Source organism: Salmo salar, chromosome 21 (assembly GCF_965601325.2).
Source record: "Salmo salar chromosome 21, fSalSal1, whole genome shotgun sequence".
NCBI lineage: Eukaryota > Metazoa > Chordata > Actinopteri > Salmoniformes > Salmonidae > Salmo > Salmo salar.
In genome coordinates, this window is record NC_138311.1 from 36,822,220 (window position 1) to 36,847,076 (window position 24,857).

At 42.5% G+C, this 24,857-nt stretch overlaps 1 protein-coding gene across 1 annotated transcript in view; it reads left to right on the forward strand.

The window, feature by feature from the left end:
* LOC106582272 (zinc finger protein 385B) overlaps nucleotides 1–24,857 on the forward strand; it is a 175,718-nt gene that overhangs the window by 105,136 nt on the left and 45,725 nt on the right. Inside the window, exon 3 of the mRNA XM_014165173.3 lies at nucleotides 12,624–12,769. Coding sequence (XP_014020648.2) covers nucleotides 12,624–12,769 — 146 coding nt within the window. The remainder of the gene's footprint in view (nucleotides 1–12,623; nucleotides 12,770–24,857) is intronic.

A 24,857-nucleotide genomic window follows, 5' to 3' on the forward strand; every position in this document is an offset into this window, starting at 1 on the left:
ACAGGCTGAGTATGTGCCTAGCATTATGTTCTTCATTTATGTGGATTAACTGAACTGTTTTATAGCCTAAACCCTGGTCATATTTTAGCAATTTTAACCAGCGTCCGAATTCACTCACGCAATGGTAATTCTGTTCTGTAGGTGAACCACAGTATGCTAAAATATTAAACTAAAGATTAGTCCATCTTAAATACATCATTCAACTTTTTAATTGGGTTTTAAGAAGTAGGTCCTCCGTGGACGTATTTAAAGTGTGAAATCCGTTATTTTCCGGGGAAATGGAAAGATGAACCAGGTCTAGAATAGCACTGAATTAACTGTTTATATTCTGTAACTCTAAATGGAAGAGAAGAAATCTACATGTTACATACAGTATATTCCATGAAAGAATAATCTAATAATATTGAGAAATAATATGAGAATACACAAATACTCAAAGCAGGAATGCCCTCAGTGTTCCAGTTCAGTGGCCAGGCCTTCTCTCTGGGGTGTCATTACACTGTTTTATCTCAAAGGGACACCTTGACTGGCCCGATACTGCATCAACCTGTCTGTCTGTACCCCAGATGGCACCCCATTCCCTACATAGTGCACTGCTTTTAACCAGCGCTCACAGGGCTCTGATCAAAAGTAGTGCACTATATATGGAATAGGTGCCATTAGAGTTGCACACTTACACTACCCAGCCTCATGTTGATAGGTTCTGTGAGATGGCCTGAGTAAAATTAAGTTGCCCCAAGATACTGATTTAAGGTCAGTTTTGCTTTTTCCCTCTAATGGTTAAGGTTAGGATTTGGGGAGGGCAATCTGATCCTTGATCAGTGCCTAGGGGCAACTTCTATTCTAAGCTGTGCTGACCATGAACCTTAGCTAACAGTGTTATACACGAGCACTGTAATCCTATCATTTTATTCCCCCTACCTAGTGATATGAATTCACTGGCCCTGGAAAAACAACTGAAGGTTAAAGGCACATTCCCTTTCTCATAATAGGATGAGATTAGATTCTTATTTATTTTCTCCTATTACTATGATAATGCTATTCTTGTAAACTTTTCAGCCAAAATGCAAAAACATTTTCATTTTATACTTATTCCCTATTTCAAATGGACCTTTCTTGTATTTCCTTGATATCGAATCCTACAGATGGTCTCATTGTTGAAAGCCTAATTTAATGACTACAGTGAGCGTAGTGTACAATGATAAGTAACCATTGATGTTTCCGCCTTGTTGTTCATGTACCAGAGTCAGAGTGAGCGAGTATGTGCTCCCAGGCTTGATAATGTGGGTGGAGAGAACATGGTGTTGGGTAACCCAGCCTTGATAATGTGGGTGGAGAGAACATGGTGTTGGGTAATCCAGCCTTGATAAGGTGGGTGGAGAGAACATGGTGTTGGGTAATCCAGCCTTGATAAGGTAGTGGAGAGAACATGGTGTTGGGTAACCCAGCCTTGATAATGTGGGTGGAGAGAACATGGTGTTGGGTAATCCAGCCTTGATAAGGTGGGTGGAGAGGACATGGTGTTGGGTAATCCAGCCTTGATAAGGTAGTGGAGAGGACATGGTGTTGGGTAATCCAGCCTTGATAAGGTGGGTGGAGAGGACATGGTGTTGGGTAGCCATTGGGGAAAAGAGCAATTTCACACCGCGCGCCATTTGATTTGGAATGGTAGACTGTAATGAGACTGGAGTGGAAAGAGAGGGGAAGGGAATGATGGAGAGAGAGAGAGGAGGAGGGAATGATGGAGAGAGAGGGGAAGGGGAAGGGAATGATGGAGAGAGAGAGAGGAGGAGGGAATGATGGAGAGAGAGAGAGGAGGTGGGAATGATGGAGAGAGAGAGAGGAGGAGGGAATGATGGAGAGAGAGGAGGAGGGAATGATGGAGTGAGAGGAGTAGGGATTGATGGCGAGAGAGAGGAGGATGGAATGATGGAAAGGGGAGGAGAGAATGATGAGAGAGAGGAGGAGGAGGGAATGATGGAGAGAGAGGAGGAGAGAACGATGGCGAGAGAGAGAGAAGCAGGGAATGATGGAGAGAATGATGGAGCGATAGAGGAGGAGCGAATGATGGAGAGAGAGGAGGAAGAGCGAACTGATGGAGTGAGAGAGAGAGAGAGAGAGAGAGAGAAGGAGGGAGTGATGAAGAGAGAAAGAGGAGGGAATGATGGAGTGAGAGAGGAGGAGGGAATGATAGAGAGAGATAGAGGATGAGGGAATGATGGAGAGAGAGAAAGGAGGAGGGAATGATGGAGAGAGAGTAGGGAATGATGGTGAGAGAGAGGAGGATGGAATGATGGGAGAGAGAGAGAAGGAGGGAGTGATGAAGAAAGAAAGAAGAGGGAATGATGGAGTGAGAGAGAGAAGGAGGGAGTGATGGAGAGGAGAGGAGAGAATGATGAGAGAGGAGGAGGAGGGAATGGTGGAGAGAGAGAGAGAGGAGGAGAGAACGATGGAGAGAGAGAGGAGGAAGAGAGAATTATGGAGAGAGAGGAGGGAATGATGGAGAGAGGAGACAGAAGGAGGGAGTGATGAAGAAAGAAAGAGGAGGAGTGAATGATGGAGTGAGAGAGAGAAGGAGGGAGTGATGGAGAGAGAAAGAGGAGGAGGGAATGATGGAGAGAGAGAGGCGGAGGGAATGATGGAGAGAATGATGGAGAGAGAGAGGAGGAGGGAATGATGGAGAGAATGATTGAGAGAGAGAGGAGGAGCGAATGATGGAGAGAGAGAGGAGGAAGAGCGAATGATGGAGAGAGAGAGAGAGAGAGAGGAGGGAATGATGGAGCGAGAGAGAGAAGGAGGGAGTGATGAAGAGAGAAAGAGGAGGGAATGATGGAGTGTGAGAGAGAAGGAGGGAATGATGGAGGGAATGGTGGAGAGGAGAGGAGAGAATGATGAGAGAGAGAGAGGAGGAGGAGGGAATAGTAGAGAGAGGAGAGAGAGGAGAGAGTGATGGATAGAGACTGAGGAGGGAATGATAGAGAGGGAGAGGAGGAGGGAATGATGAGAGAATGATGGAGCAAGAGAGGAGGAGCGAATGATGGAGAGAGAGAGGAGGAGGGAATGATAGAGAGGGAGAGGAGGGAATGATGGAGAGAGAGGGAAGGAGGGAATGATAGAGAGGGAGAGGAGGAGGGAATGATAGAGAGAATGATGGAGCAAGAGAGGAGGAGCGAATGATGGAGAGAGAGAGGAGGAGGGAATGATAGAGAGAATGATGGAGCAAGAGAGGATGAGCGAATGATGGAGAGAGAGAGGAGGAGGGAATGATGGAGAGAGAGAGAGGAGGGAATGATGGAGAGAGAGAGGAGCAGTGAATGATGGAGAGAGAGAGGAGGAGCGAATGATGGAGAGAGAGAGAGGAGGGAATGATGGAGAGAGAGAGGAGCAGCGAATGATGGAGAGAGTGAGGAGGAGCGAATGATGGAGAGAGAGAGAGAGAGGAGGGAATGATGGAGAGAGAGAGGAGCAGCGAATGATGGAGAGAGAGAGGAGCAGCGAATGATGGAGAGAGAGAGGAGGAGCGAATGATGGAGAGAGAGAGAGGAGGGAGTGATGGAGAGAGAGAGGAGGGGGGAATGATGGAGAGAGAGAGAAGGAGGGAGTGATGGAGAGAGAAAGAGGAGGAGGGAATGATGGAGAGAGAGAGGAGGAGGGAATGATGGAGGGAATGATGGAGAGGAGAGGAGAGAGTGATGGATAGAGACTGAGGAGGGAATGATAGAGAGAGAGAGGAGGAGGGAATGATGGAGAGAGAGGAGGGAATGATGGAGAGAGAGGGAAGTAGGGAGTGATGGAGAGAGAAAGAGGAGGAGGGAATGATGCTGAGAGAAAGGAGGAGGGAATGATTGAGAGAGAGAGAGAGAGAGAGAGAGAGAGAGAGAGAGAGAGAGAGAGGAGGAGGAGGGAATGATGGAGAGAGAGGAGGAGGGAGTCATGGAGAGAGAGAGAGGAGGAAGGAATGATGGAGAGAGAGCGAGGAGGAGGGAATGATGGAGAGAGAGAGGAGGAGGGACATGGAGAGATAGAGAGGAGGGAATGATGAGTGAGAGGAATAGGGAATGATGGAGAGAGAGAGGGGGAGGGAATGATGGAGAGAGAGGGGGGAGGGAATGATGGAGAGAGAGAGGGGGAGGGAATGATGGAGAGAGAGAGGGGGAGGGAATGATGGAGAGAGAGAGGGGGGAGGGAATGATGGAGAGAGAGAGGGGAGGGAATGATGGAGAGAGAGAGGGGGAGGGAATGATGTAGAGAGAGAGGGAGAGGGAATGATGGAGAGAGAGAGGGGGAGGGAATGATGGAGAGAGAGGAGGAGTGAATGATAGTTAGGTGGTGAGGTGTGCCCAAGGAGCCAGGGTTCCGGTCTAGAGGCACGGTTTCGACTGCTCCTACAATCTTGCTTCGGTACTGCAGTTTCACTGATGCCCGGCCCAGAAACACAATTTCCATTGATGGCCGCATGGAGAAGTCAGATTAGAAAATTCTTAATAAGACACTTTAGTCAGCACCTTTATGCACAAAATATCCACAGATTTTTTTTCGTCACTCACCAACGAAGATATTAAAATATTATATTCATCCAATGTCTGCTATGTTTTTGGATGACATGATGAAATCGTCGCTGCTCACGCTGCTCCCTGGGCGCACTGAGTGCTAGTGCGCATGTGAAATTGGGCTGTGTAAACCGGATGCAACCCGGATATAAATGGTCCATGAATTGGTGTATGCGAACGTGAGTAGATTATCTAAAACAACGGTCGGACATCTTGGACGCAGTCTCCACTTCTTTATTACTCAGTGGGTGTGCAGAACACTCCCATAATACACCACAGGAGGGTCAAACCATCAGAACAGAAAATGTAACAACTCTTATCTCTCAACCTTCATGTCACGTTATTTACCTCTCCTTTTAATATCAAGCTCTCAAAGCTGTCAACAACTTTTAGTTTTGTATTTTTTTACTACTTGGCAGCTTTACTGAGCTAGTAGTAGAAAGCAGAGCAGTGGAGGAAGATGAGATCTAGCTGTGAGTGTTACCACACAGCTAGATACTCCAAGGACCTCAATAGAAGATGTATACATAACACAGGGGGGGTTATTCAAGGCAAGGCAGGATAGTGGTGTTTCATTTCATTTACTGTACCAGCAAGACTCTGAGCCTCCTTCCTCCCTCCCAGGACTGAGATTAGATGATGAAACAGACATGAGAAATGCTGGGGTCAGGATTATTAAAATATCTAACTATCTCTTTCTGACTTTCTAACTGACTCCATGTCTCTCTCTCTCTCTCTCCCTCTCTCTCTCTCTCTCTCGCTCTCTCGCTCTCTCGCTCTCTCTCTCTCTCTCGCTCTCTCTCTCGCTCTCTCTCTCTCTCTCTGAAACTGAAGAATCGACTCAGTCTGGCTGTTTGAGAAAGCATCAACAGACTTAGAGAGATGAAATGAGACATTGAGGATCTCTGCAGTTACTAGCTAGGTTTCCATCCAACTGGCGACAGATTTCCATGTGAATATTCTGAAATCCGCGTAAAAACAGTATGTACATTTTCCCACCAGAGATGTGTTTCCATCAAATTGACATTTAAAAGGCTGTACATTGAGAATGTGCCCACTCTGGTCTTGGCACGTGCGCTCTAGCCAACAGCTCGCAGATACACTGCGGGTAGGATAGCCTACATGATGAGATTATTATGGACAAAAGAGAGGGATTTATTGAATTTATTAAAAGGCAGCCAAGCATCGATCATCATGTCTCCAGAATAAGACCCTCGATAATTATTGGAAAGGAGCATCAATCACCGCGTGCCTTTTCCCACCTTGTGAAGTTCATCATAAATATTATACCCCCTAAAAATGCTAACCTCCCCTGTTATTAGTAAGGTGGGGCGTTTGGAGGCATGATTTTGTGCATCTGTAACTTTCTCACTCAACATTATACACAATTCATTCATGTTTATCTGTTATCATGGTAGCATCCACATTAATGTTCAGAAACATATTCTATTTCTATTTACAATAAAAGGGACTCCATTCATTTTTATTGGGCACAGCGTAATCTGAAACACAACCAAAACAAACCGCAAATATATCCAACAAGTTTGTAGAGTTACAAGCTTGATATAGTCATTGCATGCTAGAAATAAGGGGCCTAGTACTAAACCTTTTACAATGTAATACAATAAGTGAATTTGTCCAAATACTTAAAACATCTTCAAATGGGGGGACTAGATACATCAAGTTCATTCATTTCTAAATTGTAAAGAATATATGTATGAAAATACCCTCAAATTAAAGGTGACATTCTGTTCTGTCACCTCATATGAAACATTTAATCTCAAATCCAAAATCCTGGAGTATAGAGCCAAATGTATCATTGTAGGTTCAGTGTCCAAATAAATACAGAGGGGAGTGTATAGACCACTGGCTCTAACTGGTGTTTAGTTTGATATTTTTATTGATTTAGTTGAAGACTAGTGAAAGAAAAAATTGTAAAAAGCTTTGAAGGTGAGGTTGGAAACTCAAGAGGGCTTATATATAAAACACAGACCTAAAAACACTAGATACAATATAAATACAATCCCGTTTCTTTCAATCAATTAAACAAAGAATACTAATTACAATTGAACATGAACATCAGTGTACAAAACAACCGAGTTGCTCTGTTAGTCTTTTGGTTGTTGGCTATTTGTGGCCGTCTCTGATCATTATTATTCTGGAGAGATAATCCAGCTGGTTTTCCCCCAGAAATACACCTGATGTTTCACAGTAACACATGTTTAGAATTCTCCACTTATGAGCTCTCTGGTACCTAATAACCATTTATGGTACCGTTTCCCAGGTAACAGGACTTGGCTGTAATCATTCTGTTCTCTGAATATTGATGAGCCGTTTTGAAAGGACTTGAGCGCTAAAGCAAAAGTCAATATTTACCTCAACTCAAGTATATCTCTCTCAAATGACATATTCTAATGAATAGAACTACAGAACCAGGAAGATTGGACAAACATCTAAACATACTGTATTTACAGTACATATTATTGAGATACAATACTTCAGAACAGGAATCAAGTATTCGACATGGGTTCATCTGAAGTAAGCTCATTATTTGTATCAAAAGGCCAACACAGACAGGACATGCTCACAACACATTACTACACACACAGCTTCACTCTCTCACCAACACAGAAATCAAAAAACATGTGGACACCATTGCAGGTACACCATTACACACACATCAGTTCTTTCATCTAGTTGTAATGACTAGCCCTGGCCTGGACAGAGGCAGCTGGTGAGTGTTGTAGTGTGTGAATGAGGGGCAGGCAGGCAGTAGACTGGCCTCCAGAATCAAGTTTCCAGCAACCAAGCGGGATAGTAATTACTTCCTGAAGGAGCCTAACCTCTGACCTGTCACCCCTCCACGGGCCTTGAAGACCACTTTGTCATGTTGCTGATCACAGACTAGACAGACCCAGCAGCAGTGATGAGTGTTCTAGTGTGAGACTGTGAACAAGGGCCGGGCAAACAGGCCCTGGCGGAGGCCTTTGGCTGAAGGCTGGCCTCCAGCCTCCTGCTTCTAACCTCCAGGCAAACAGTAATGACCTCCTTAAGGTCCTAACCTCTAACCTGTAACCTCTAACCTGTCCCCTCCAAGGGTCTGGAAGACTGGGCCGACTGGTGGACTGGTCCTGGTAGAGGCTGCGATGGCTCTTCCGAAGAGTTACTATGCTGTTGTTCCCAAAGCTAATACCATGATTGTGTGCAAAATGGTTGTGGCAATAACTCACTGTTATAAATGAATCTGAGCAGTAGAGTCACGCTTCAGAGCACAATCTAGCCTGTAAGTTTATGCTTGAAGACTTTTATTTTAGCTCTATCACATTGTGTTCAGACCTATAAAAGGTTTGTGACAACACAGTTGTGTTTGTTCTGATAAGAAATGCATCAAAAAGTGTAATTGGAAAAGAGAGTGCCCAGTGTTCCTGTTCTAGTGGTCTGCTGTTGTTCCTGGTAAGGCTTTGTAAACGTTAGCTCCGAATAAATCACTGCTGTGAACTGGGAGGCCAGTTTCAAATGTCTAGTTGGGTCTCGCATGTGTTTCTCATCAAGGTCTTTATTATGGGTTAGCAGAATGACCATGTTTGAGTACGTAGCAAGGTAAAAAATAAGCTTTTCGTTTCCAACAATACACATTCTCATTGTAACAAGTCATTTAGATAGGCAGCTCAGTTGGTAGAGCATGTCGCTTGCAACGTCAGTATAGTGGAATCGATTCCCAGGACCACCCATACGTAGAATGCACGCATGAATGTAGTCATGTTGGATAAAAGCGTCTGCTAAATGGAATATATTATTGTTATGTTGTACAAGTTCTGACTGATGCACTAATAATGTGGTGAGCGTCTCGGGTGTCATACATTGAGTAATGAGTAATAAAACTATCCAATGAAAGTCAAACCTGTTTAGGTCATTTCTTCCTGGGAAAAGGGATTTTTATCCTTTATTGTTTCATGACGTCAGACATAGTATTCTACCCAGTTATTTTCATGTGTTGTGGTGTTAGATTCAAGTGAATTAAACTACAGAATGTGTGGACATTAGTGATTTATGGTGTGTGCCGTAGTGTAGAAGGCCGTACTGAAGACGTTTCATTTTGACAATGAGAAGTGCATGGCAGGAAGTTGGACAAAAAGTTTCACATGATTTACAACACTTTGACATCACATGAGCTGCAGTATGCACAAGTTACTGATTGTGTGATGCTGTCACGACAGTGACGGATGGTGGCGCCCCTCCTCGGCCGGGCGGAGCTCGGCGGTCGTCGTCGCCGGCCTACTAGCTACCATCGATCCCTTTTTGTTTCACTTTCGTTTGGTTAGGTCTAGGTAGGCACGCACCTGTTTTGGGTTAGTCATTAGTAAGGGGGGGTTATTTAGGTTAGCGTAGGATGTATGTGGTTGTACGTGATTGTGTTGCTTGTCCGGGTTTTTGTGCGAAAAGAACGTGTACTGAGTTTTCCTTCTGCCAGTGGTTTATTTTATTTGTGTACACCACCGCAGAATCTTTAAGGGCTGCGCCCCTATACTTTGTCGACCACATACAGTGCTTCAAATAAAGAAGTGTGGTCACGAACTTTCTGTGTCCTGCGCCTGACTCTACCTCTCCTGTTGTTCCTCGAGCCAGCCCGTGACAGATGCTGTTGTTTATTGGTTTCTTGGTCTTCGGGTTGATATCATAACTTTCATGATATTATAGGATTTTGCCTTTCGTAATGTTGGGGGACAGTTGTCAATGTTATAATGAATTGACAGCAGACGGGCAATTCCACAATAATGGAATTGCGCTGAGGCTCAGATTTTTCACTTAAAATGTATGCCAAACAAAAAGTATTGATTTCAGAGTTTTAATAAAACATACAACGCTATGCACAAGGACTACTTTTAAAAATGTACACTGAACATTTTACAAAAACATATTTACAGGGAGAACTGTGCCGATGCAAAATTTGGTAACAGAATTTTTGTAAAATCTTTTTGTGCCCACGTTGTGTCCACGTTTTCCAAAAGCTGTTAAATATCTGCTCAGTATTAAGATTCGACTGGAACAAATCTGAACAAATCATAGACGTCTATGTTTCACAAATAGAGTAGAGTTTAGTACAGTAGTGTACAGTACAGTAGAGTACAGTAGAGTTATGTTCAGTACAGTACAGTAGAGTTTAGTACAGTAGTGTACAGTACAGTAGAGTACAGTAGAGTTATGTTCAGTACAGTACAGTAGAGTTTAGTACAGTAGTGTACAGTACAGTAGAGTACAGTAGAGTTATGTTCAGTACAGTACAGTAGAGTTTAGTACAGTAGTGTACAGTACAGTACAGTAGAGTTTAGTACAGTAGAGTACAGTAGAGTTATGTTCAGTACAGTACAGTAGAGTTTAGTACAGTAGTGTACAGTACAGTAGAGTACAGTAGAGTTATGTTCAGTACAGTACAGTAGAGTTTAGTACAGTAGTGTACAGTACAGTAGAGTACAGTAGAGTTATGTTCAGTACAGTACAGTAGAGTTTAGTACAGTAGTGTACAGTACAGTACAGTAGAGTTTAGTACAGTAGAGTACAGTAGAGTTATGTTCAGTACAGTACAGTAGAGTTTAGTACAGTAGTGTACATTACAGTAGAGTACAGTAGAGTTATGTTCAGTACAGTACAGTAGAGTTTAGTACAGTAGTGTACATTACAGTAGAGTACAGTAGAGTTATGTTCAGTACAGTACAGTACAGCATTGCTTGCTCTTTTGGGTTTTAGGCTGGGTTTCTGTATAAACACTTTGTGACATCTGCTGATGTAAAAAGGGCTTTATAAATACATTCTATTGGTTGATTGAGTACAATACAGTACATTATGGTTTGTAACTACTATGATTTCTCATTGGTGCCAATTCAATTGCAGAAATTAACGATTTGGTATCGGAATTTTGAATTGTAATAATTCAAAATTGAAATTAGTAAAAACACTATAACTAATGAATAGGTCATAGGTCTACATTTACTTGTTACTTCTATGAACTTTCATTATCATCCCTCCTCATGAGGGAGAGAAATATGAAAATATATTTTAGATATGTGGGTTTTTGGTAATGGAATTTCAAGGCATAAGGCAATATTTCTTTAACTTACAGAAGACAGAAACATTTATCCAAAACTAAATATAATATTATGTTGATAATAGTCTGCAGGGTTCATTACTTCAACGTGATTGTGTTTTGATGTATTTCTAATTTCCTTTTAAGACTTTTTCTGCTAGATGTTTTCTAAGACCCCTTTTCCATCTGTTTGACCAGGAATCAAGGCCTTTTTCTCATTCCAAATTTTTGGGATGGAAATTGGTTGAAAAAGTTATATATATGCCGTAATACATAACAAAACATAGACTCTTATCTTTCATTTGACCCCCAATTTGACATGCTCCTATTTACTTCACATGTTGGTGCTCATGGGTCCTTTTACATGGAAATGACCAGACACACAAATCAAATTATGAACAACTCAATTCCAAACAATTGAATTCCTATCAGCTCTGGAAAAATCTAAACATGTAAGATTTAGAGGTTCTAACCATGTGTCTCCCATGACAACACGATCATGAGACAGGTTATATTTGACAGTATAGTTTGCAGTATTACATTACATCTCTATATATTATATAAAGACAAAACCCTCAGTAGATCTTCATCTCCATGTTAAACGTTAGTTTCATCCCAGTGATCTCCTGCATAGCTTTATTAAATCAAAATGTCTCTTGATGGATGATATATTTCTATGAAATTAGCTGGAAGAGTATCCCTGCTGTGTCAGCGCTGGTCGATATTTTACGTTCTCTTGGCATTAAACACAGTATGATTTAGTATGAAGGGAAATTTGAAGCAATAGCTTGATGTTTCTTTTTTTTGAAAAATGTTGTTCATTTTGAATCTCTGACAAGAATATGAACACCTATTTGAAGTTAGTGTGTGTGTACGTGTGTCAGCACTCAGAAGCCTGCACTTGTGGATTTCTGAGATGGACTCACTCATCATCTCACATGCTATTAAATCTCTACTGAGATGAACTCTTGTATGCAGACACACACACACACACACACACACACACACACACACACACACACACACACACACACACACACACATGCACACACACGCATAAAACATGCATAATATGGAGGGAAGATGAAGAGAAAAGAGCTTTGAAATCTGTGTTGATTATCTACAGTAGTGCATAGCTGGTTAATATCATTCTTTATTTTGGTCTGGCTCCATAGGCTTCTATGGGCATGAAGCTTTTATATTGTATATACAGAGTATGAAAGCCTGAAGTGAACTGGCAATAACCTTATTTTCCTTTGAAATGTACAAAGTAGATATACACAGATATGACTACAATACCAATGAACTGCCTTGCATCAGGTATGATCTGTTTCTGGGCTCAAGCCCCAGTCCCAGCCATAGAAGTATTCTCCTAGCTCCATTCCCTCTGCCCCAACATAATGTACTGCATCATTCCTCCAGCCAGCCTACCTTCCAGGCTGACTCACACCCCAGCACGCACACACACACTCCACATCTTACCTCAGCCTATGAGCGCGTAGAGACGTTTTTCTGCTTAATTTAAGACATGATGAGTTACTTTCCACTATTCTCTGCCACAGCGCTCACAACAGCTACAGTGTACAGTTTATTTTCTCTGCCTGTTAGCTCCTCGTGTGTGTTATGTATGGTCCAAGTGCTATGAATATAATTTGTAATTTTTTTATTTAACCTTTATTTAACTAGGCAAGTCAGTTAAGAACAAATTCTTATTTATAATGACGGCCTACCGGGAAACAGTGGGTTAACTGCCTGTCAGCTCAGGGATTCTATCCAGCAACCTTTCGGTTACTGGCCGAACGCTCTAACCACGCACTAACCTGCCGCCCCTACATCATACTGCCCTCATCTGAAAATGTGTTAATATTTCTCTTTTTCTGTTTTTCTCTTTTCCCGACTCTTTCTTTCTCTTTCTCTCTCTCCTGTCTCTCTCATCCCTCTCTCCCCCCCTCTCTCTCTCTCTATATCTAACTATCTCTCCGTCTCCAAAGGAAGTTCATGCCATAGCAACACACTGCCTGCGCTGGTGCGGAATCAGTCTCTGATGATGCAGTCCACTTTGGATATGAAACCCTTTATGCCCTTCCACCAAGTGGACACCTCCTCTAGTGTGGGACTCTTCCCTAATTTTAACACGGTAAGAAATTGCTGCTTTCATCTCGTTAGTAATGCTTTCCCAAGCCAGAACACCCCATAGGGCAGTAACCTATCTAATTTTTCTGTAGTGTGAGGCAGATTGATGAACAGGTACAGACACTGGACTGGACACTAGTCCTTTCATCTTATGTATTTGTAGTATATTGTCACTATTATTGATCTTAGATTTCAGTATTGTTTCATTGCCAGAATCCTACTGTCTTTCTTTTCCTGATTCATGAATTCTAAATGGCTTAGGAGATTCTTCCTTTTCCCTTCACAAAGAATCTTAATGGCAAATGCACAGAGAAAGAGAGAGAGAACACTGCAGTCCCACCATCAAGGCATCGATTCCAACCCTCCAAAACTGAGAGGTGGAAACAAAATCTATTCTTGCTTTTATCTTGCCAAAAACACATCTCATGCTGATAGTTGATGTGGCAGGTGTAAAAATGTCGTGACCTGAAAAATCGACTGAGAGAGTTAGTCAAAGAGTTTCTATGCTTGTTTAACTCTGTGTTGGCCGGGCTGTATGCTCCAACCATAGAATGACTAAAACAGACATTTCCATCCAACGTTTTGGGATGGGTGGACCGTTCTATTTACATTTTATTTCTATGTCTCCTCCAACCTGCAGAGTCAGACAGAACAGTGTCCTGTTGAAAGGGACTGATAGGTAGGCAGCAACAGGAGGACTCACCTGCTCATGTCTGTGTGACTGTGATTCCCAGGCCTGCCATGGTCCGATGTGACAACACTCTTTGGAACAGTTAGTGAGAGCCTTGCCTGTAGTCACGGCAACCTGTCAGGAACACTCTGCCTCACAGCGCTAGTCTCCAGCTCAGACCTGGGTTCAAACACTACTCTAAATCATTTCAAATACTCTGTGCTTGACTGAGGTTGCCTGTTTCCATAGATCCAATAGAAACACCTGAAACATCCAAACCCAGTCAACCTGGCACTCTAGTCAAGGCTAGGGAAAATGCTCAATAGTATTTGAAAGATTTCAAAGAGTATTTGAACCCAGGTCTGCTCCAGTTTAGCTCAGCTGAGTCAAGTGTGATTCCATTGGCTGAGACAAAGACACATCTAAACCAGACATAGTGGCTCTACTGCTGTCGTTGACTATTAAGTGGTAGTGCACTAAGTTGATGAGTTCATGTTGGTGAGAGTGATGTAGATTATATACACTGTGACTGTAATGATGACACCAACATTAAATATTGTCCAAAAGTTCATCTGGGGACATTTATTTTTGAAGATATTTTGAAGAATAAAGTCATTGCAGAATTACATTTTTTACATTTACATTTTAGTCATTTAGCAGACGCTCTAGAGTGACTTAGTGCATTCAGTTAGTGCATTCATCTTAAAATAGCTAGGTGGGACAGCCACATATCACAGTCATAGTAAGTACATTTCCTCAATAAATTAAGTCAGAGAGACCAGAGGTGTTGGTATGTAGGGTTTGAGCATAGCCTAAAGGTAGGGAAGGGCAGTTCCTCTTGCTGCTCCGTAGGCAAGCACCATGGTATTGTAGTGGATGCAAGCTTCGACTGGAAGCCAGTGGAGTGTGTGGAGGTGCAGGGTGACGTGGGAGAACTTGGGAAGGTTGAACACCAGGAGGGTTGCAGCGTTCTGGATAAATTGCAATGGTTTGATGGCACATGCGGGGAGCCCAGACAACAGCGAGTTGCAGTAGTCCAGACGGGAGATGACAAGTGCCTGGATTAGGAGCTACGCCGCTTCCTGTATGAGGTAGGGTTGTACTCTATGCAAGAGCAAGTCACTGCTTTGTTGTCTAGGGTCATGCCAAAGTTCTTTGCCCTCTGGGAGGGGGACACAGTGGAATTGTCAACTGTGATGGAGAGGTCTTAGAGCAGGCAGGTCTTCCCCAAATGGCAACCTATTCCCTATTTCCTATATATAGTGCACTACTTTTGACCAGAGCCCAATGCACTATATAAGGAATAGGGTACCATTTGGGATGCAGACTTAGAGTGTGAAATGCCTGGACAGGAAAAGCCCTTTCATTCTGTGATGTAGTAGCCTAGTCCCAGATCTGTATGTGCTGTCTTGGCAATCCCTATGTCATTATGTTTGGTGTGACATTGACAATAGGAGTGGCAAGACAGCACATACCGATCTGGAACCAGGCTACTACATCACAGAATCAAAAGGCTAGTACTTTCAAGAGGGAATCTTGATTGTAGTAGTCATGTTTCTGAAAGGGAGAATACAGAAAAGCTCCTCAGTGAGACTAGATAGGATTCTAATGTCACAGTCAAGCTTTGGAGCAAATTGTTGTTTTGTTGTCACTGCTGTTTTTTTCTAGTGTATTTCCATTGTTTGCACACAAATAAACAAACTGTAGAACCTCAATAGAGTAAACCAAACGTATTCTAAATTCTGTTTCTGTTCTGTCGCTGTGTATTGTGCATTATTCATTACACTGTGGGAAATGTTGAAAACCTGTCATCTACCCTTAGAGCTCGTGCTTGCCAAGTCAAATAACTTATTTTCACACAGAGTAGGCTACCGCCAACACAGCACTGTACTGTAAATAGCTATCTTCCTAAAGTAAAGCAGTGAAGTAAAGCTAATGACAAACATTAGCATGTGGGGCGGCAGGTAGCCTAGTGTTAGAGTGTTGGACTAGTAACCGAAAGGTTGCGCGATCAAATCATTTAAAATAAGAATTTGTTCTTAACTAGTTAAATAAAGGTACAAAAATACAAAACAGAAGGATGATGGATGCATCCTGTTCCCTATACAGTGAGGCCCTGGTTAAAAGTAATGCACTATATAAGAATAAGGTGCCATTTGGGAAGCAGGCTGTTATTAGCAAAATGGGGATTAACAGGTTCCAAACAACCACCTCATCACTGTCAAACGCTCCCTAAAACACTTCTGCAAGCAGGCCTTTCTAATCGACCTGGCCCGGGTATCCTGGAAGGATATTGACCTCATCCCGTCAGTCGAGGATGCCTGGGCGTTCTTTAAAAGTAATTTCCTCACCATCTTAAATAAACATGCTCCTTTCAAAAAATGTAGAACTAAGAACAGATATAGCCCTTGGTTCACTCCAGACCTGACTGCCCTTGACCAGCACAAAAACATCCTGTGGCGGACTGCAATAGCATCGAATAGTCCCCGCGATATGCAACTGTTCAGAGAAGTCAGGAGCCAATACACGCAGACAGTTAGGAATGCAAAGGCTAGCTTTTTCAAACAGAAATTTGCATCCTGTAGCTCTAACTGGCCAACAGCTCCACCCCCCCCCCCACCCCCCAACTGTTATAGACCTATATCCATCCTGCCCTGCCTCTCTAAAGTCTTCGAACGCCAAGTTAATAAACAGATCACTGACCATTTCGAATCCCACCGTACCTTCTCCGCTGTGCAATCCGGTTTCCGAGCTGGTCACGGGTGCACCTCAGCCACACTCAAGGTACTAAATGATATCATAACAGCCATCGATAAAAAACAGTACTGTGCAGCCGTCTTCATCAACCTGGCCAAGGCTTTCGACTCTGTCAATCACCGTATTCTTATCGGCAGACTCAATAGCCTTTGTTTCTCAAATGACTGCCTCGCCTGGTTCACCAACTACTTCGCAGACAGAGTTCAGTGTGTCAAATCGTAGGGCCTGTTGTCCGGACCTCTGGCAGTCTCTATGGGGGTACCACAGGGTTAAATTCTTGGGCCGACTTTTTTCTCTGTATATATCAATGATGTCGCTCTTGCTGCGGGTGATTCCCTGATCCACCTCCATGCAGACAACACCATTCTGTATACATCTGGCCCTTCTTTGGACATTGTGTTAACTAACCTCCAAACAAGCTTCAATGCCATACAACACTCCTACCGTGGCCTCCAACTGCTCTTAAACACTAGTAAAACCAAATGCATGCTCTTCAACCGTTCGCTACCTGCACGCGCCTGCCCGACTAGCATCACTACCCTGGATGGTTCTGACTTAGAATATGTGGACAACTACAAATACCTAGGTGTCTGGTTAGACTGTAAACTCTCCTTCCAGACTCATATTAAGCATCTCCATTCCAAAATCAAATCTAGAATCACCTTTCTATTTCGCAACAAAGCCTCCTTCACTCACGCCGCCAAACTTACCCTAGTAAAACTGACTATCCAACCGATCCTCGACTTCGGCGATGTCATCTACAGAATAGCTTCCAAACCTCTACTCAGCAAACTGGATGCAGTCTATCACAGTGCCATCCGTTTTGTTACCAAAGCCCCTTATACCACCCACCACTGCGACCTGTATGCTCTAGTCGGCTGGCCCTCGCTTTATATTCGTCGTCAGACCCACTGGCTCCAGGTCATCTATAAGTCTATGCTAGGTAAAGCTCCGCCTTATCTCAGCTCACTGGTCACGATAACATCACCCACCCGTAGCATGCGCTCCAGCAGGTATATCTCACTGGTCATCCCCAAAGCCAACACCTACTTTGGCTGCCTTTCCTTCCAGTTCTCTGCTGCCAGTGACTGGAACGAATTGCTAAAATCGCTGAAGCTGGAGACTTATATTTCCCTTACTAACTTTAAACATCAGCTATCTGAGCAGTTAACCCATCGCTGTAGCTGTACATAGTCCATCTGTAAATAGCCCACCCAATCTACCTACCTCATCCCCATATTGTTTTTATTTACTTTTCTGCTCTTTTGCACACCAGTATCTCTACTTGCACATCATCATCTGCTCATTTAGCACTGTAGTGTTAATCTGCTAAATTGTAATTACTTCACTCCTATGGCCTATTTACTGCCTACCTCCTCACCCCATTTGCACACACTGTATATAGACATACTTTTTTTCTATTGTGTTATTGACTGTACGCTTGTTTATTCCATGTGTAACTCTGTGTTGTTGTTTGTGTCGCACTGCTTTGCTTTATCTTGGCCAGGTCGCAGTTGTAAATGAGAACTTGTTCTCAACTTGCTTACCTGGTTAAATAAATAAAGAAAATACTAGCTCTGTAACATGAATGCTTAAATACAGGAACTGTATCAAGTGCTGCATGCAGTAGCCTGATCCTTGATCTGTTTGTGCTATCTTGCCAACTCCTTCAAGGAGTTGAAAAGCAATATCCCAAGTATAAATACACTAAAGTACACACACTAAATTGCAAAACAATATGTTTTGAGCAAAATGTGTATTTTTCTTTTTTACTTTCTGTGCATTCTCAACCTCACCCAGACCGAGCTTCCACAACTGGAAGACATTATGTCATCGGCCGTAACCCAACCCCTGTAGGTTAGGTTACCTGGATGCAGAGTTGCCTACCATTTTTCAAACGGTGATGTATGTGTGTTGTTGACAGAACTAGTATAAGCCAGCACATGTACACGCTCATTTTTACAACGTAATGCCTGCCCTTCGACCTTACGTCTGCCCACATGTGAAAGTTAAAGTAAATCACGTGATACTGTAAACGAGGTGAAATGAGACTGGAGGCCGTATTGAAATATGACAATGACCATTAAGAGTTGACAAGACAGCAAAAACAGATCTAGGATCAGGTGTAGAGTACAACGCAAAATGTAAAGTGTTGGTCACATGTTTCATGAGGTGAAATAAAAGATCCCAGAAATCTTCCATACGCATAAAAAGCTTATTTCTCTAAAATGTTGTGCACAAATTTGTTTACTTCCCTGTTAGTGAGCATTTCTCCTTTGCCAAGATAATCCATCCACCTGACAGGTGTGGCATATCAAGGAGCTGATTAAACAGCATGATCATTACAAGGTGCACCTTGTCTTGGGGACAATAAAAGGCCACTCTCAAATGTGCAGTTTTGTCACACAACGCCACAGATGTCTCAAGTTTTGAGGGAACGTACATTTGGCATGCTGACTGCAGGAATGTCCAACAGAGCTGTTGCAAGATAATTAAATGCTAATTTCTCTACTATAAGACGCCTCCAACGTCGTTTTTAAAGAATTTGGCAGTACATCCAACCAGCCTCACAACCGCAGACCACATGTAACCACGCCAGCCCAGGACCTCCAAATTCGGCTTCTTCACCTGCGGGATCGTCTGAGACCAGCCACCCGGACAGCTGATGAAGCTATTGGTTTGCACACCTGAAGAACTGTCAGCAATCATCTCAGGGAAGCTTATCTGTGTGCTCGTTGTCCTCACCAGGGTCTTGATCGGAATGCAGGTCGGATTCATAACCGACGTCACCCTCGATGACCATGGCACGCTGGAGAAGAGTGCTCTTTACGGATGTATATCGGTTTCAACTGTACTGGGCAGTATGGCATCGTGTGGGTGAGAAGTTTTCTGATGTCAACGTTGTGAACAGAGTGCCCCATGGTGGCATTGGGGTTATGGTATTTGTATTTATTACGGATCCCCAATGGGCGTGTACTCTTCCTGGGGTCCAGCAAAGTTAAGGCAATTATACATTTTAAAAACAATACAATACATTCATAACAGATTTCACATCATATTAAGTGTGTGCCCTCAGGCCTCTATTCTACTACCACATATCTATAACACAAAATCCATGTGTACATGTGTGTATAGTGCGTATGTTATTGTGTGTTTGTATGCATGTGTCTATGTTTGTGTTGCTTCACAGTTCCCGTTGTTCCATAAGGTGTATTTCTATCTGTTTTTTAAATCTATTTTTACTGCTGGCATGAGTTACTTGATGTGGAATAGACTTGATGTGGAATAGAGTTCCATGTAGTCATGGCTCTATGTAGTACTGTGTGCCTCCCATAGTCTGTTCTGGACTTGGGGACTGTGTGGAGACCTCTGGTGTCATGTCTTGTGTGGTATGCATGGGTGTCTGAGCTGTGTGCCAGTAGTTCAAACAGACAGCTCGGTGCATTCAACATGTCAAAACCTCTCACAAATACAAGTAGTGATGAAGTCAATCTCTCCTCCACTTTGAGCCAGGAGAGATGTACATGCATATTATTAATGTTAGCTCTCTGTGTACATCCAAGGGTCAGCCGTACTAACCTGTTCTGAGCCACGACTGAGCAGTAGTCCAGGTGCGACAAAACTAGGGCCTGTAGGACCTGCCTTGTTGATAGTGCTATTAAGAACTCAGAGCAACACTTTATTATAGACAGACTTCTCCCCATCCTAGCTACTGTTGTATCAATATGTGTTGACTGTGACAGTTTACAATCCAGGGTTACTCCAAGCATTTTAGTCTTCTCAACTTGCTCAATATACACATTATTCATTACAAGAGAGAACCTTAGTTGAGGTTTAGGGTTTAGTGAATGATTTGTCTCAAATACAATGCTTTTAGTTTTGGAAATATTTAGGACTAACTTATTCCTTGCCACCAATTCTGAAACTAACTGCAGCTCTTTGTTAAGTTTTGCTGTCATTTCAGTTGCTGTGGTAGCTGACGTGTATAGTGTTGAGTCATCTGCATACATAGACACACTGGCTTTACTCAAAGCCAGTGGCATGTCATTAGTAAAGATTGAAAAAAGTAAGGGGCCTAGACAGCTGCCCTGGGGAATTCCTGATTCTACCTGGATTTTGTTGGAGGGGCTTCCATTGAAGAACACCCTCTGTGTTCTGTTAGACTTTATCCACAATATAGCAGGGGTGTAAAGCCATAACACATACGTTTTTGCAGCAACAGACTATGATCGATAATGTCAAAAGCCGCACTGAAGTCTAACAAAACAGCCCCCACAATCTTTTTATCACCAATTTCTCTCAGCCAATCATCAGTCATTTTGTATAAGTGCTGTGCTTGTTGAATGTTCTTCCCTATAAGCGTGCTGAAAGTCTGTTGTCAGTTTGTTTACTGTAAAATAGCATTGTATCTAGTCAAACACCATTTTTCCCAAAAGTTTACTCATGATTGGTAACAGGCTGATTGGTCGGCTATTTGAGTCAGTTAAGGTGGCTTTACTATCATAGGGAATTTTGCATCCCTCCAGGCCTGAGGGCACACACTTTCTATTAGGCTTAAATTAAAGATATGGCAAATAGGTGTGGCAACACCGTCCGCTATTATCCTCAGTAATTTTCCATCCACATTGCCAGACCCCAGTGGCTTGTCATTGTTGATAGAGAATTTTTTAAAATTCTGCAGCATTAGTAAAGATATGATCAATACATGTTCATGATTTCATTCATGTACTGTTTGTAACTGCCCTTGTAGTTTGATTCATATCCTGAACCAGGTTTCAGGCACTAGTTACAGTTTGAAGCTTTCTCCTGAGTGGGCAGCCTGATGAAAACCAGTCAATATTTAAATCACCCAGAAAGTATACCTCTCTATTGATATCACATACATTATCAAGCATTTCACACATGTTATCCAGATACTGACTGTTAGCACTTGGTGGTCTATAGCAGCGTCCCACCAGTATGGACAGGGATAAGCTACGGACAACAAACACAATTCATTTTATTGATGGCAATTTGAATGCACAAAGATACCAGGATGAGATCCTGAGGCCCATTGTCATACCATTCATTCGCTGCCATCACCTCAACTTTCACCATGATAATACACATTCCTGGAAGCTAAAAATGTCCCAGTTCTGCCATGGCCTTCATACTCACCAGACATGTCACCCATTGAGCCTGTTTGGGATGCTCTGGATCGACGCGTACGACAGCGTGTTTCAGTTTCTGCCAATATCCAGGAACTTCACACAACCATTGAAGAGGGGGGGACAACATTCCACAGGCCACAATCAACAGCCTGATCCACTCGAAGGAGATGCTGCATGAGGCAAATACTGTTCACACCAGATACTGACTGGTATTCTGATCCACGCCCCTAATTTTTTTTTAAAGGTATCTGTGACCAACAGATGCATTTCTGTATTCCCAGTCATGTGAAATCCATAGATTAGTACCTAATTCAATTGACTGATTTCCTTATATGAACTGTAACTCAGTAACATCTTTGAAATTGTTGCAGGTTGCATTTATAATTTTGTTTAGTGTAGATGTATTTTTCATGCTGTGAATCTTTTGTTGAGGAGGATAGAGTATGGTGTCGGAACATACAGTATGAGGTCTGATATCTGCATTGTTGCAGCATCACTGTTCTGTTCTGTAGTCACTACTACTGTGTACTCTGAATCAATAAACCTGTGAAGACAACACAATACTCTTCAGGTGTCAGAAACTCACGATATGTTCAGGAATACAAAACCAACAGATGGTGAATTGATCTGTCGTTGTTTTCCTCTACAGCTGCTCTCAATATAAAATCCTTGAAACACAAAATGTAGCCTACTGGAAGAATGACTGCAACATAATATTTATGTCACGTGCAGTAATGTTATAGTGAAAAAGGAGTCTCTGCAAACTTCAGTCCGATGCAATGTCAGTGTTTTTATGAGCTAAGCTTTCAGTCTGTGATAACCATATAATTAGAATTCTATGGTGATAACCTTTGTCTGAGCAACATATGTTCTTACCTTGTACAGCGGCTTGCGAAAGTATTCACCACCTTGGCATTTCTACTGTTTTGCTGCCTTACAACCTGGTATTAAAATGGATTTTTGGGGGGTGTGTATCATTTGATTTATACAACATGCTTACCACTTTGAAGATGCAAAATATTTTTTATTGTGAAACAAACATGAAATAAGACAAAAAGGCAATACTGCTTCAGCTCCTTCAAGTTGGATGGGTTCCGCTGCTGTACAGCAATCTTTAAGTCATACCACAGACATCTGGGCTTTGACTAGGCCATACCAAGACATTTAAATGTTTCCCCTTAAACCACTGGAGTGTTGCTTTAGCAGTATGCTTAGGGTCATTGTCCTGCTAGAAGGTGAACCTCTGTCCCAGTCTCAAATCTCTGGAAGACTGAAAAAGGTTCCCTCAAGAATTTCCATGTATTTAGCGCCATCCATCATTCCTTAAATTCTGACCAGTTTCCCAGTCCCTGCCGATAAAAAAACATGTCCACAGTATGATGCTGCCACCACCATGCTTCACTGTGGGGATGGTGTTCTCAGGGTGATGAGAGGTGTTGGGTTTGCACCAGACATAGTGTTTTCCTTGATGGCCAAAAAGCTCAATTTTAGTCTCATCTGACCAGAGTACTTTCTTCAATATGTTTGGGGAGTCTCCCACATGCATTTTGGTGAACACCAAACATGTTCGATTATTTTTTTCTGGCCACTCTTCCGTAAAGCTCAGCTCTGTGGAGTGTACGGCTTAAAGTGGCCCTATGGACAGATACTCCAATCTCCGCTGTGGAGCTTTGCAGCTCCTTCAGGGTTATCTTTGGTCTCTTTGTTGCCTCTCTGATTAATTCCCTCCTTTCCGTGAGGTTTGGTGGGCAGCCCTCTCTTGGCATGTTTGTTGTGGTGCCATATTCTTTCCATTTTTTAATAATGGATTTAATGGTGCTCCGTGGGATGTTCAAAGTTTCGGATATTTTTTTACAACCCAACCCTGATCTGTACTTCTCCACAACTTTGTCCCTGACCTGTTTGGAGACCTCCTTGGTCTTCATAGTGCCGCTTACCTGGTGGTGCCCCTTGCTTAGTGGTGTTGCAGACTCTGGGGCCTTTCAGAACAGGTGTATATATCCTGAGATCATGTGAGAGATCATGTGACACTTAGATTGCACACAGGTGGACTTTATTTAACTAATTATGTGACTTCTGAAGGTTATTGGTTGCACCAGATCTTATTTAGGTGCTTCATAGCAAAGGGGGTGAATACATATGCACGCACCACTTTTCTTTTTAAAAAAACTGAATTTTTTGAACCAAGTTATTTTTTTCATTTAATCTATTTGGACTATTTTGTGTATGTCCATTACATGAAATCCAAATAAAATTCCATTTAAATTACAGGTTGTAATGCTACAAAATAGGAAAATTGCCAAGGGGGTGAATACTTTTGCAAGGCACTGTAAATGTTGATTGTTCATGTGCACCAGTGTGGGCTGGTGGGATGAGCTATAGGAGGACAGGCTTATTGTAATGGCTGGAATGGAATAAATGGAACGGCATCAAACACATCAAACATATAGAAACCACGTTTGACTCAGTTTCCAGGAATTCCATTCCAGCCATTACAATGAGCATGTCCTCTAGCTCCTACCACCAGCCTCCTCTGATGTGCACTTGGTGAGAGAGGTGCCAGACCGCAATGATTGAATTAGAATGACATTTTGTTTCCCATTCATCATATTGTCAAATGCATCCTATAACAGGACAAGTGGGCTCGTGGGTTCTGACACTATGTCTGACAACATGTTATTACTGTCATCACTGGTACTGTTAGGTAATTGGCAGTATTACATAGAGAGAGAGAGAGAGAGAGAGAGAGAGAGAGAGAGATGGGGGCAGAAAGAGAAAGAGGGAGAGAGAGAGACTTGCCTCGATTCCTCCTGTACATCATCCTCTGTCTTCATTAACTCATGGCAGTTAGTCAGTCAGGCATGCAAAACTCTGACACACTGAGTGGTGTAGCGACATGCCAAAGGGATTATTTATGATTACATACTCTATCTACTCTACAGTAGAGTACTCTATATTTTACCTGTTTTATTCATTCCATTTTGACATAGATTTGATCTCCATAAGACTAACCTGTATAAATAAAGGTTAATGTAAATATTTGCCTCGGCAGTAACATGTTGAAGTGGTGACAGACTATTGAGGTTGTGAAGTTTATTTGTTTACCAGAATGATTTGCATTGAGGAGGTGAACAGGAGATGACAGGAACGTGTAATTGAAATGAATTGGACAGTGACAATCTGGCCCTGCCTGCCTTTAGCCCTGTCGTTTTCTCTGTCTGCTTATCACTGATATTTAATTAACAGTCACTGAATGACAGTTAAAGTCATTTTTCTCGAGCTGTTTTGTTGGGTTGGGTTGGTGGGGTGTGGTACGGTGCATTGTGTTGTTTTGTGTAGGGTTGAAAATGCACAGTTGGAAGGAATACAATAAGCACCATACACAAAGGACCACATACACAATTAGCATACACAAAAACAATATAGCACCATACACAATATTGTCAATAACACATCACATGTTCAATGTTATTACCGCCTACTTTAGATGTTTTATTCCCTTTGTCTTTGTGTCT